The 14,475-nt window shown below is 40.2% G+C and overlaps 1 protein-coding gene across 4 annotated transcripts in view; it reads right to left on the bottom strand.

The window, feature by feature from the left end:
• Positions 1–14,475, bottom strand: part of wdr7 (WD repeat domain 7) — a 210,150-nt gene that overhangs the window by 36,888 nt on the left and 158,787 nt on the right. For all 4 annotated transcript variants that reach the window (XM_088630381.1, XM_088630380.1, XM_088630379.1 and 1 more), the window contains one exon: positions 3,725–3,911. In XM_088630381.1, coding sequence (XP_088486507.1) covers positions 3,725–3,911 — 187 coding nt within the window. The remainder of the gene's footprint in view (positions 1–3,724; positions 3,912–14,475) is intronic.

Raw genomic sequence — 14,475 nt, forward strand, 5'->3', positions numbered from 1 at the left:
CAACAAAACAAATACAAGAACTGCTTTGAATTCTGGATAATTTCAAAGCATTATTCCCTGCACATCAGTACAGGGAAAATTACAACCATGGCAGAGATGACAAACTACAGTAGCACTGCTTTTCAACCAGTTGTTTTTTTTCAATCAAAATAATACAAGAAAGCATTGGCACAAGCATTTGAATATAAAACTATGACTGACTAATATTTACACATAAAGGCAACTGTACAGTATGGTTGCAGTAAATGAACTGGCACAGAACTAATTATGGTAAATACATATATATATCTTTTCTTTTACATTTAAGATAAATATGTCAGAAGAAAGTGTTTGATCTAAGATTAATTCAAAATTTTCACTAAAATCAGTTCCATAAATCATATAATTGAAACTCAAGGTTTAGGAACTGTCAGCGTTATGAATAACATTTGCCTTCCTGGTTGACTTTTCAAGGTAAAAACAAGAAAAGCAGGAACAGTTCGTGGTGGCACAGGCCAAGAAACCTCTAATTGAATTGGCTTTGCCAAAAACGTTATTTCAAGGGTGATCAGTTAAAGCCCGTAAAAAGTACTGACCTAATCAAAAAGAAAAGTTTCAACATCACAGGAGCAATTGGCCTAATAAATACATTCTTTTTTGCTAGTTCATAATTACCATATCAATGAACATAGGGCTAAGTACCAAATCTGTGTACTATCAGACCCTGCTGAAAAAAAGGACAGGTTTCTCTTTTAAAGGTTTTGTTCCATCTGTTTTGTGGTTAAGATCACAGAGATCTGCTCACTCACAGAGCTGGCAGTGACCCAGTATTCCTAGTATTTCACAGCACATACAACCCTGCCCAATAGGCTTTAAAGATTGAGGTACTGTACTGTATATAACACATATGTCAGTGTGTCTTTACAGCAAGTGCTCGTGTCTAGGTAAGTTAATGATTTAATATAGAGCTATGTAGACTTATTTTCAGATGTAAAAATTCAATTCCCAGCAATTTAAATGGAAGAGTAAATTAACTCGGCTCTGCTTGTTTCTTTTCAGGAAGTGAAATTTCCTGTTTAATGCACTTCATCAGCAGCAGCCTGATGCACAATTAATATTAAAAGCAATGATTAAAAGTCTTTCACAAATACAGAAGCCACTGATAACTGAATTGAAACAAAACAACCTTAACAAAGGTTAAAAATACCTCCCACAAAAATAAACAAAAAACAAAATAAAAAATTATTTCTGAAAAAAACGGAAGATGAATACAGAATTGTATAAGTATCCAATTTGTCTGTTATCTTGCAGCGTCCTGATGTTTTGTCGAGATACAGCCTTTGTTCTACAGGCTTGGGAGATGAGACCTTGAAAATGTGATTGGACATCACAGACTCAATTTTTTATTGAATTAATTTTGTTACCACTAGACAGCGCAAATGTGTAGGTCCTGCCCCCCCCACGCCAGACACCTTTTCTCTTAAAATAAAGATTCAAGTACCGTTTGCCGGCGCTGATAAACAAGTGATAGAATTTGCTTTTGCAGTGACCAGTAGGCTCTGACTGATTTCAATCTGAGGTCAGACAGTGCAACATCATAATCTACGCAATGACTCATTCTTCAAGGCGGACAATGAGAGCAGAAATATGAGGGTGAGTCGGGGGCTACTTGATGGAGGATGAGGGGGAATCTTGCTGGCAAATCTAATTTTTTGTCTAGAAAGCATGTCACGTCTACATTTGGAGTTTGTACTAAGTGCCAAGCATCAGGTCCCTCTTCTAATAAACACTGAAAAATTACTGTCTTTCAGACTAACCCTATTAGAACACGCTACAGGGAAAGCAGACATATATATACTCATAATAAATTTGTAAAGATAAGGTTTCATCTTAATTACATAAACAGATGTTCACAGTATTTTTCATTTGGTGTCCTAGCAGTCCAATTTAACTTTATTTGTGTGGCAGTTTCTTAAAGGTTAGGAACAGACAGATGTGTTTTCTGTTCACTGTAAAGGTCTGCAACATAAAGCAAGGATACCAACATTATTTCATATTGATGCTCTTTAGCCATTTCTCTGCTTAACCTTAACTTGACACATCTTCGCGAGCTGCAGAATTACCATCTCTGCATCTAAGGCAAACAGACGGCCTTGTGCTCCTGTCCTTGATTAAAGCCAGCCTTACAGAGAGGAGGTGTTTATTTGAAAACCACTTTGAAAACATCGGTTAGCTGCCCAGACGCAACCCCTTCTTGCTCCCTGATTAAAAAAAAAAAGATCTTAAAAACCTAACCCACTGCGATACCACTGTATGACCATTACAAAGAAACTACAAGGCTGAGAATAAAAGCTCCATTGTTGTGTGAGGGGATTTAATCACCTGCGACAGGATTAGAAACTGATTAGATGCGCCACAAAAGAATAAAGAATAGAAGGGCCAAGAAACTGTGGGCACACCGTTCCAAAGTATTCTTAATACTGATCTAAATTCTAATTTTTTGGTAACACAAATTTAATATTACAAAATAACATTCATTTATATTTAGAGGAGAAATTATAATGTGTATTCTCACTTGTTTCGTAAGTCAATTTTTACAGCAGCACTACAACCTCCTGGCCCAGTCTAATCAGATTTCAGAAGGCAAGCAAAGTTGTGCCTGGTCAGCTGTGGCATCTTGGGACACCTCTGAGGAAGAGACTCCCAGCCCAGGCCCTGGGGACCCACACACCCTCTAGATTCCTTCCCAGCTGAGCTCCAGTGACATAACCTAAGGTGTGAGCCTGGTCAGTACCTGGATGGGAGACCTCCTGGGAAAAACTAAGGTTGCTGCTGGAAGAGGTGTTAGTGGGGCCAGCGGGGGGCGCTCACCCTGGGGTCTGTGTGGGTCCAAATGCTCCAGTATAGTGATGGGGAGACTATTCTGTAAACAGGTGCCGTCCTTCGGATGAAATGTAAAACCGAGGTCCTGACTCTCTGTGGTCATTAAAAATCCCAGGGTGTTTCTCGAAAAGAGTAGGGTGTAACCCCGGCGTCCAGGCCAAATTTCCCATTGGCCCTTACCAATCATGGCCTCCTAATAATCCCCCTCTATGAACTGGCTTTATTACTCTGCTCTCCTCCCCACTGATGGTGAGTGTTCTGGCGCACTATGGCTGCCGTTGCATCATCCAGGTGGGGGCTGCACATTGGTGGTGGTGGAGGGGAGTCCCCATTGACTGTAAAGCCCTTTGAGTGGATTGTCCAGAAAAGCGCTATATAAGTGTAACCAATTATTATTATTATTATTATTATTATTATTATTATTATTATTATTATTATTATAACCAAACCCTTCACAACTGACCTGATACTAGGGTTAACTTGAACTCTTTGATTGCTTTCCATTTCTATGGAACACATTCCTATGTGTCAGATCTCCCAACTTTTCACCAGAAAAACTGGCAAAGGATCCAATTGGTCCCATTAGTGCAGCGGGACGGAATAGCGCCTGTTATAGCCCCCCTCCCCACCCCCCAGGTGTCTCGGGTAAATTCCACTCTGAGCTCAAACAGTCCAGCATCTGCGTCTGTACAACGGCTACCGCACATCACTCAGGTGTGGGGGGGCTGCACATCAGCGAGGGGACAGAGTAGATCCCTCCCTGTCTGTGAAGCACTTTTGGGGTCCTCCATGATGGAAAAAACGCGATACGCTGTATGTGCGCGGGCCCGCTTACGTCAGTACGGGGCTCGGCGGTACTCACTTGGCCAGCTGCTTCTCGGCGTCGGCACACAGCTCCAGCAGGCCCATCAGCACCGCCGACACATCCATGTAGGGCTCCCAGACGGTGAAGCCGCGGCCGATGAGGTCGATGGCAGTGCGGCGGATGGTGCTGTGTGGAGGGAGCTTGGGACTGGGGGGCTGCAGCAGCAGGAACGTGAGAGCTTTGCCTGGGATGGCGGGAGAAGGACAGAGCAGCGGATTCAGCCGGCTGAGCATCGGTGCACACAGAAACAATATCAGTGCTTCCTACATGGTTTTCAGATCAGGATTTGGGGACAACCAGGGTGATTTTATACCTTTTGCTCCCTCTTAACCCGTAGATGCTGAATTACTGTACACGTGATACAGCGTTACTCTGACAGGACAATTTGAAACAGTTCCCAACTATCAAAGAACGCATCGTTTCAAGATCACCTACAGTATGAAAACCTACTGGCTCATATGGTATTTTATTCCTCAGCAACTATTTCATATCACTCTGCGAAGGCACAATTCAAAATCAGAACAAATATTCAAGAATTTTAAAACCTCACAGGCACTGACAAAGTTAACTCAGTGAGGTTCTTCAGAATCATGAGTGAAACAAGGAGAGAGCATGAATGGACACTATGAGGAAGTCCATTTGAAACTGAGATGAGGAGATGCTTCTTTTCACAGAGGGTTTTGGAAACCCGGAACAAGCAATAAGTCCATATTATGACTGGATGAGGTTCCTGGGATCAATCTTATTTCTTTCTTATTCAGGAAGAAACAAACACACTGTTGCCTTAACAGTCAATCTTTTAATCAGATCTTTTCATGTTTTCTTCTGCGTTATGTACACAGTTGGGTTATGCGTTTTGTACACATTACAGAAACAGAACAAGAGAATTACAAATAAAATATTAAGTTAAAATTGATACCACCTGCCTCAGTTGATTTCAGTATCCTAAAATAGTTCACATTAAGGGTCAGGAGTTAACGTACAGTGTAGTTCAGTCCCCATCTGTACATCTTTCTTGGAGAGACAGGAAACAATGTAATTAGACTGCCTGGCAAAGTCACCTGAACTCAGCAATAAGGAAGGTAACAGTTACCTGGAACAGTGGAGAAAGATCTTGCACAAGTGGGACTGATTCACTTCTTTTATTTCTGTGGTTACTACCCCTGCTTAGCACACGTTTTATTACAAAGACATTTTTACAACTGAGATTGATAACATCTTGTATCACATTCCCACCTCTTTCTTCTACAGCACTGCCTCTTTGCCTGCTCTCGTCTTTCTCCTGTCACAGATTACTCCTCAATGCCTTGCTGAAGTGGGATCACATATGGAAGACCCTTCCCACCTGTTGAGCTCTATTCCCTTTATGTCATTTCACTTGTACCTTTCTGCCCTTTGCTCCTTAACATAATAAATGACAAAGTTCAGGGATAATGCAGGCTGCTTTTAAAACTATGGCAGTTACACCAATGGCTTAAAAGGCTGACATGATTTTGGATTATCCAAATAATTTTGGCTCATATCTAACTTGACTCTGCTTTCGAAAATAATAGAAAGGTCCAGTGCTGGTGCAGTGTAATCATCTCACTCCAAATGCACTATTTCCAACTCTTTCTAACTAAGTAAGACAAATACTGTATATAGCAAGTGTGCATTAAATTTGCTAACAACATCCTCGTCGTTACTAATTCAGGAGCACTGTCTTACTTCCCAGACAGTGTTACATCCAGGACTGTAAATCATGATATGCACAGTACTCAAAGAGCTTAGTATCTTGGGTACTGTCTTTAATTAGTATATATATATTACATTACTAAGCACAGACATTTCATTTCACTTGAAGGTTTAGATCTGAGGTTGGGTAGGTTACACATGGTGTTCTGCAGGGCTCAGTAATGAGTCCCCTTTTACAGTATGTAGCATTTCTGTGTTTCTTCTTAGTCAAATACTAAAACTACTTGGTCTGAATTACCTTTACTATGAAGACTGGCCCAAAATACAACTTAAATGTTACAAGAGAGAGGTCAGATCATCGGCTTTTTCCCCAAGATAGAGATGAAACCTTGTCAGCACTCTGCTTGGCTGATTCTGTCTTATTATGTGTTGTGTGTTTACTGTTTGTCTATACTTTATGAGTGACAAGACCTTTTGCTGCTGTGCCCTAAAGCTCAGGAACACCATCCCAAAAGTAATCAGGGACTGCAAATGTTTTACCCTCTGTGTCTGCTTTGCTGTAGGCTTCGGAGCTTTATTTTATTGTGAAGTGTGCTCTATACGTATCATAAAGCATTTCAGACGATTCAAAGGTACTATGTCAAATAAAGTTTACTATAGGGTTTGAGTGGACAGAACAGTGGTGCAATGGTTAGCATTACTACCTCACAGCACTGAGGTCCTGGGTTCAATTGCGGACCTGGGAGCTATCTGGGTGGAGTCCATATGTTCTCCTCATGTACGCATGGATTTCCACTAGATGCTCTGGTTTGTTCCCACAAAAACATACTGGTGGTTTAATTGGCTTCTGGGAAAATTGGTGCTAGGAATGTGTGGATGTGTGTCTGCCCGGTGACTGCTTGCAAGGGTAGGCCCCAGCTCCCCAGCGACTCTGAACTAGAAGAGGTTAGAAAAAAATTTCTGATAATTTGTCCTGTTCCAACCACTGTTTTTCTACGACTTCGACTACTACATCTTGTTTTTCTGGTTTCTTTATACTGAAACAGCAATTTCAATTTAATGTTTTTATTCATACGTAAAAGCGCATTTTTTGTTTAGTGTTTCCTGGCAGCACAGTAGGAAAAAATGACAAGTTTAATCTCAATCTGCAGTTTCTGCATGTAAAGACTTTCTGCCCTGAAGCTGCTTAACTCAAGATCAGCAGATGTTAATCGACAAGGCCCTTTTTAAATATATGTTGGAAAAACAAAATCCGATTTTGTAGATTTTTTACACAATTTTAAAAGCATATTTAAAAAAAAGACTAATTAGATGTTCTGATGTAAATGCATTAAGGCCCTGTAGTTCACCTTTTTTCAGGCATAACAAGTGACTGATTGCACAGACAGACCAATGGATACACACAGCTATGTGCATGCAGTATACATTTTATAAAAAAAAATTAAATAATTTGAAGCTCTCTGGCTATAAGTAATCTCAAAGATAATAGAACACCTTCACATTATAAATTCAGCTTTCACAGCAAACTACATTTTATAGAAAATTAATATATTGTTCCTACAGTGAATGTCTTCTCTGACAATAGTGCTGAACAATGGCTGCTATTATTTCAAAAGCCATACTTCAGATTTCTATCCCATTACCCATTAATGCACTTACACTAGTTCAGATAATCTGCTGTTATTCATCACAATGTACACCAGTCCCATAATCAAATCTGTTTCCAAGCATGCAATAGGGCAACAATAGCTCAACAGCATTGCTTGGCTGACTAGGCTAAACACTTCACTACACAGACTCTGGCAGTATTCTGCTGTTCTGTTTTTTCTCTTTTCCTCATTCACCTGCAGACGTGTCTGGTCTCTAGACTATTGTTAACGGAGTACTTGAATGGCTGTTCAGACAGAGGAATGCACAAGATACAGAAGCTATACAGAAATTATTCTTTCAAGGTGCTCTGCCCTGTAATTATACTGCTGCCTCTTAACACTATAGGGGCTATAGCAAACTTCTAACACCTACTGAAGATGTCGAGCAAACAAAGAAATCAGATCCATATTGCTGTTATGCTTTTTTCATTCTTATTTTCTCTTAACAGTTGTGCTGTTCCAGTTCTAGTTATATTTTACAACACATTTCTTCTACTGTTTTGTATATTTGCAGAATATGGGTATTAAATTCATTTATATAAAAACCCATCAGCTTCTTATCACTTTTTCATCAGGAAAAATGAAGATCCTAGTTAAGGTGACCTTAGGCCTCTTTAAAACACAAATGTTTCAATGAGACCGTTTTGCCCAAACCTTTAAAACAAACAGATTTGAACACTGTATTATACCTTTTTTTTGTCCACCTTGAATCAGAGATCCCTCTGCTACCGACAAATCAACATTCAGTAATGCTGAGTGCCAGGATTCCGAGGAGCAGGAGAAAAGGGCTGCGCGCTGGCCGCTGGATCAGCCATTTTACGTGCGAGTGGGGAAAACATTTTCTGCAGAGGTCACTTCAGGCATGACCTGGTATTTAAGAGAAGCACTGCAGGGGCAGATTGACCATTAACAGACAAGCACAGAGGCCCTCCCATTCATACAGCATTCACTGCGCTGTTCTGCACTGACCTTTATAATAGACATTACAGATATTAGGCGTGTACCAGCGGACCCAGGAAACGCAGACACAAAGACTTGGCAAAAACTGTCAGCCGGTAAAGAGGTTTTCAATTTTACATCCTGATCTGGGCGCAAGCATCTGTTTTTTTTTCACGACGATGTTAGTTTCCTTAAGGTGGATTAAGATATAAATCAAGATCTGGTCAAGGTATTTCCTTGCCATTTCCTGTATGATAAAAATGATATACATTTAATTTCAAAACAGTTAATAATAATAATAGAAAATAATAATTTATTAATTACTACTACTACCTCATTTAAAATGGTTAAAAAGCAAAAATATAAATATAAATAAAAACAGAAAGTATTTCCTATACTGTATATATGATCTAAACTGCATATTGAGGTAATGCTGTTGTTCTTAGAAACCAAACAGCCAATAACAAGACAGCCTTCCTTCTGCCTTGGGTAAACCACTTTTCTGTTGTTTCAAAACAAAGCCTGAGATGTCCACCACTGTTCTCCGATTTTAAAAGCTTCTCTACATGGCTGCTGTGAGAAAGGACACAGTGAAGGACTCTTGCCTGTCTGCCTTTGTTAAATGTGCCTGTTGTACTACATTCCCCAGTGGACAGCCTCTGAAATCACACACACATACAGAACCTAGAGCATTTACAGAGAGCTAGCATCACAACTCCACAATTTAAAAACTGTGCACTAATGTAGGATTTCATGCTGTTTGAAGAAATCTTGTAGAAATAGCACAAAGCACATGCTTAATAAGAATAGAAAATATGTCCATTCTGAGTCTTGATTTCCCATTTTGCTAAACCTGTAGTTCAAGTTATCAATATTAAACGTTTCAGATACAGTCATCATTTTACTGCACTTATATAAACATGAGAAAATGGACTGAGTTTATTTGAAATATTCTGCCAAATTCTCACTCTCCTGAGTACAAAAACCCCGACGATCTCATGCACCATGCTGCAGCATGAGGAAGAAAATTCTGAACTGCATTGTAATATTCACACTATTACTGCTGTTAGCACGACTAATGCCGCCATTAATAATCATATCTATGATGTTCAATGAGAAATGGAAACCTACAGGGACATTAAATCATACCAAACACAATGTCTGACTCATTACAGAGTGCAGGGAGAGGGGTGTGTTGGTCTTAGGCTATATGTCACCGACAAGTGTTTATCATGTTGGAATATCATCTATCCCAAATTAATTGCAACAGAAAAGTTGGCTCTTTTTCCCCAAAACCTTAAATCTTGGGAACCTTTGCAGCAAAGACAGGAAAAGGCATTTAGCGGACACTACCCCAGGGTCAGTGCTGTAATCATTACCAAGACAGAGCTGCATCTGCTCTGGTCAGCGCAGTGTGGGGGAGGGTCTCCAGAGAATGGCCATTTTGGGTTCCTCTGGCATTTAACTGAAATCCGTAAGACAGACACCTCTGACTCACACATAAGTGTAGTCTGCGATGATGCTGGTGTGTGCACACAGATGCACACAGAGTAAATTGCAGTGCAGAGCCTGAGACATCAGTGTGCACACATAATGAAAGGTTGCTCCATTGTGGCATTCAAAAACAATACAGAAAAAAAGTACAATTTCACAGAATGGCTTTGATAATGATAATCACCCCTGTAATTCCTAGCTACCTCACTCAAGCAGGGTTACACTGTGAACAAGGCTGAACGAGGACCATTAGGGTCTGCATAGTGTGTAATGATCTGCAGCAATACTGACAAGGGGTTTCCAAACAGCCTGATGTTGGCCTACAAATCAATTTTTATGTTGTTTGTGATAGATAACTGCCAAATAATTACAGATACAATTATCTGTGAGGCACAAGAATTTATTTCAGGCCATTACATCTAAAAGCCAATTGGGTGAGCAACAAGTTCTCTGAATAACTTATCCAATAAACCGTCTTAATTATAAAACCTGAAGTGGGGAAAAAAACCCAATTAGAAAATAAAACCTAGGCTAACTGAAAGTGGAAATGCTAGGCAGGTGTTGACAACAGAGATTTCCCTTCACCCTTAAGAAAAATGATCATTTATAATTCACAAACCGCTCAGCTGAGGAGCTGAATTTTACATCTTGTGGTAGAAATGACTTTCACATCCCACTGAGTGCACAGATCTGTTTATCACTGGTGAAGCTGATCGGCACATTTTGCAAAAGCTATGGGGCTCATGCCAATGGGGCTCAGCTCAGCTCAGCCATTTTATACGACACAGAGCTCCAATATTGTCCTGGAGAAGTCTAAGGCAGGGGTCTTCCAGGTATTATAGGTTCAAATATACTGTAGGTTTATTCCACAAGGAGAAGTAAAAAACGAAGGGCAAGCCACACCATGTTTTGTTTTCCTGTGGCGTGTAAAGCAGAAAGAGAGAGGACAGGGAAGAGAAGGAGAAACAAAAGGTGGAGGCTACCTTCTCTCAAGCTATCCCCAGTAAACCAGAGGAAGGCGCACTGTAGCTCTCTGGGGCTACAACAGCAGACGCCTCGTCTAATGGAAGGCAGAGAACCGATTCGTTGTTTTTCAGATGCCACGCCCAGCTCACCTCAGACAGGACTGATGGACATTACGCAGGCCTCGCAACATGGCTCATCACAAACAGCACACATCCCGAGGCACTGGTGCGCAGTAGCTACTTAGCTCTAGGCTGCTCGTGACGTCTCTGCCTGTGACGCACTGTGGGTGACACTTTTTCAGCTTTAACGCTGCACTTCCTTGGTAGTTGCCGCTAGAGACGACCCTACGCTCTCCTTGTTCAAATCTAAAGTGAAGACATCTGTTCTCTCTAGCTTTCCCTTTGGCAGTTATCTTGATTATGGGCTGCTGTGGCACCTGCTTCCCTGACTGCCACCTACTGCCCTGTGCTTATTTTTCTACTGGCAAGCCATCTTGAGCCTTGACTTCATTTGTTGTACAAAAATGTGTAGCATTTGAACGAATGCTAGAAATCAAAAGTACTCTGTAATATGCCCTGTACCTTTAGAATAGTCATCCAATATATTTTTACTGGACTTACTGTTTAACCTACTTATAGTACTAGTTACACCAAGGTCACTCTCCTGTAAAGACCTTTGGTAGGGTTCTACCCACCATATAAAGGCAAGAATAGATGTCTCTGTGGTGATTCCGATTGCTATTTAGAGCACAGTACATTTAAGCTTTTTGGATCTTAACATGCTTTCGAAAAAACAATGTACTGCACCTAAAATCCTTTATTTAACAAGACAAGTCAAAGAATCATTGGAGATTTTTACTTGGCCAATCACTGGTCTGTTTCAATTACTTGTAGGTATCCAATAAAACTAAATCCAATGGGTGCATACTTTAAGTTTAAATTCACAATACTTAATCTAAGGTGTTATGTTGTATTTTTCTTCTTAGCTTTTAATGTTGCCTACAACACTCATTCCTAAAAATAGTCTCTGGTAACACTTGCTGACTTTCCAGTTGGTTGAGTTGTAACTAAATGTGCTTGTGTTGCATTTGTACCTTCAAGGAAATGTCAAAAAAAAAGAAACCAAATCTTCTAATGCTGTTTCTATAAAAGACTGCATTAATAAGCAATGCCTTAATCATCTGATTTTTGTTTATGCAGGATCACAGAACTCCTTTAAAAATGAACAGTCACCAAATCATTTGAGTTCTTGAAAATACGGCAGAATCTCGGTTTATACAATGGACACCAGCAAGTTCTCAAGATACCTGCGGGTATGTAGTGAATCCTGAAGACAGGGCTTATATTTAATGGGAACAATGCAAGAGAAGTGAGCTGAGGAGCTTCGCTTGTTTAACAGGCAGTGCTGTGAGACTGCAGCCCAATAAACATGGAAACAGTTGCTCTGCTCACAGTCATTCAGAGCTCTTATCCCCAGGGGTCACCAGCTTGCCTGTACACAGACACACAGACTGATATACAGAAATAACATTTTTGTGCAATTTCTGGTCCCCAACAAAAAACAAAGTACTGAAAGAATCAGTTTTTTTCCCCTCATATTCTGTTGTTTTTAATTCCTGAAGGAAAAATTAGAATGTCCCAAGCCCTCACCAGGTATACTTTGTCCTCAGTTATACAGTTATTTAATTGTGTTGTTGAACCTAGCAAACAATCCAAGGCCATGCTTCAGTCAGACACAATGGATTCCTATTAATCCAGGCATGCGTTCGCCAAAATATGGTAACATCCACAAAACATTAACTGTACAGTATGTCTTCCACTTAAGCAAAAAGAAATTCTAAACTGCCAAAACTGCAAATAATAAACTGCAGGTCTGTATGGTCATTTTGAAAAATGAATTTAGATTGACTATTCCCAAGAACATTTTTAATGCACATTTTGTAATGAAATTACTACATCCACTTTAGAAACAGGAAATTAATTGCATCTTAGAAGATGTTAATGCAATACAGTTAATTGATTTATATTGGTCTAAGGCATAGACGCACCACTCCAGTCCTCAAGGCCCTGAATCCAGCAGGTTTTCAAGGTCTCTTTCAATTGTTGACAGCTGGAGACCTTTAAAAAGTGTTAAACTGGGTCAAGTAAGCTAATGATCTTAATTTAGCTTGCTGGATTTTGTAAATTAAAAGTAAATGTGGAATGAAAATCTCCAGACATCGTGGCCCTAGGAAGAGAGGTGTGTACTACTGGTCAGGTGTAAAAACACCAATAATCCTATGAAAAAAAGGAGTTTAGGTTATATGCATGTGAAACGTTTCTTGCCTCAACCTCCTTTGAAAAAGGAGGCAAAGACATACAAAGATGATAATTTCACAGCTTCTACATATAAATTATGTAGCTCATCACAGAACCACATAACCCATCATGCTGGTCAACTAAATTGAACAGGAAGCCCCACATCCTCCACTTCTTCAACCATGTACTGCTAGACTCATTTTCAGATCCTTCTAGGCTTGTTTTTAATCAGTGAATTTTGTAATAAGTCTCTCATTATTTAATGAGACAGCTTCCTGCTCCAAATAGAGGCCAGCATTATACTTTTTGAAGGTAACAAAACATTAAAAAACACAGTGAAGTCTCAAAGTGCTACAGGAGGCTTGTCCTTAAATACGGAGAGATCAATTCAGACAGTAATATAATTACAGTTGCAAAGATAAGTAAAAACAAATGAGGAAACCTGGACTGTCATAATCCCAAACGATTTTTAAGAAATTTTATTTTATATCTGATATTCAGAATCAAAACTGTGACACAGATGTTTATCATCTTTCCTGATAAATCATCTCAAGATGCTTTTATAATTGATATAGTTAAAGTAGGCAGCTGCGTCAGCATACGTAGGCTGCAAAGGAACAGGTAACGGGTTTATTCCACGCTGAAGAAAGGAAACACAATGTTTCGGCTGTGGAGCCTTCTTCAGGTGTGAGAAAGACAGGGGAGACAGCAGAGATTAAATAGCACAGGAGAACAAAAGATGGAAAAGTGGAGGAGGAGGGAGAGGGGAGAGGCAGAGAGGCCAAAGTGCAAACTGGAGAGGGGTGGAGAAAGGTGTGAAGTCAAAACCTGCATGAAAACCCGTTACCCGTTCCTTTATAATTGAAAAGTGATACTGTAAACAGAATTAAAAACACAAATGCAAGTTTTAAAATTGCTGACTGACTTGCTTGATCGGATACAGTAGGAGCTGAGAAATCACTCCACAGCCTTGGAATTAACCGATCAGAAACAGGGAGAGAGGGATCACTTTATTGGCCCTATTCAGGTTCTTGCATTCAGAAATCATCTTTTTGCATACCCCAGCTTGCTCTCCATGAGACACTCAGACAGGGAAAGAAGCTTGGGGTCAGAGCGCAGGGTCAGACATTGTACAGCACCCCTGGAGCAGCTGGGGTTAAGGGCCTTGCTCAGGGGCCTAACGGAGTAGGATTCCTCTGCCAGCCGCCGGATTTGTACCGGCAACCTTCCAGCCACAGGTGCAGATCCTTAACCACAGAGACACCTCACCGCCCCCAATGGGAGAAACAAGCGGGGAGAAACAATGGTTTCTCCCAGTGTGGAGTCTCAGTTTGGGAACTGAAAGAGTTGAAGATTCCAAAAAGGACAGATAATGTGGAGCCATATAAGGATTCAAGACTTCAAGGATGTACTCCAGGAACCAAACTGTTCAAGACCTTAAAGGTGATCAGCAGCACTTTTAGTTTTAATCCGGAGTCTTCCAAACAAACGGTTCAAAACAAATGACATACACTTACAGTATGCACTTAGTTTTAACTGCAAGCATCGGATTACAAATAATTAACCCCAGACAAGACAAAATTGTGCATTATGGAAGAGATGCAAACAGATACAAACAACATTACAAAGACAAACAAAAAAATCCACCTTCACATCATAAGATCCTTGATGAATCTTATGGACAGACAGATGAACCTGGACAGACAGTCAGACTAATGCCCACACGTTT

This window comes from Lepisosteus platostomus, chromosome 4 (genome assembly GCF_059453375.1).
Source record: "Lepisosteus platostomus isolate fLepPlt1 chromosome 4, fLepPlt1.hap1, whole genome shotgun sequence".
In the NCBI taxonomy this organism is placed as follows: Eukaryota; Metazoa; Chordata; class Actinopteri; order Semionotiformes; family Lepisosteidae; genus Lepisosteus; species Lepisosteus platostomus.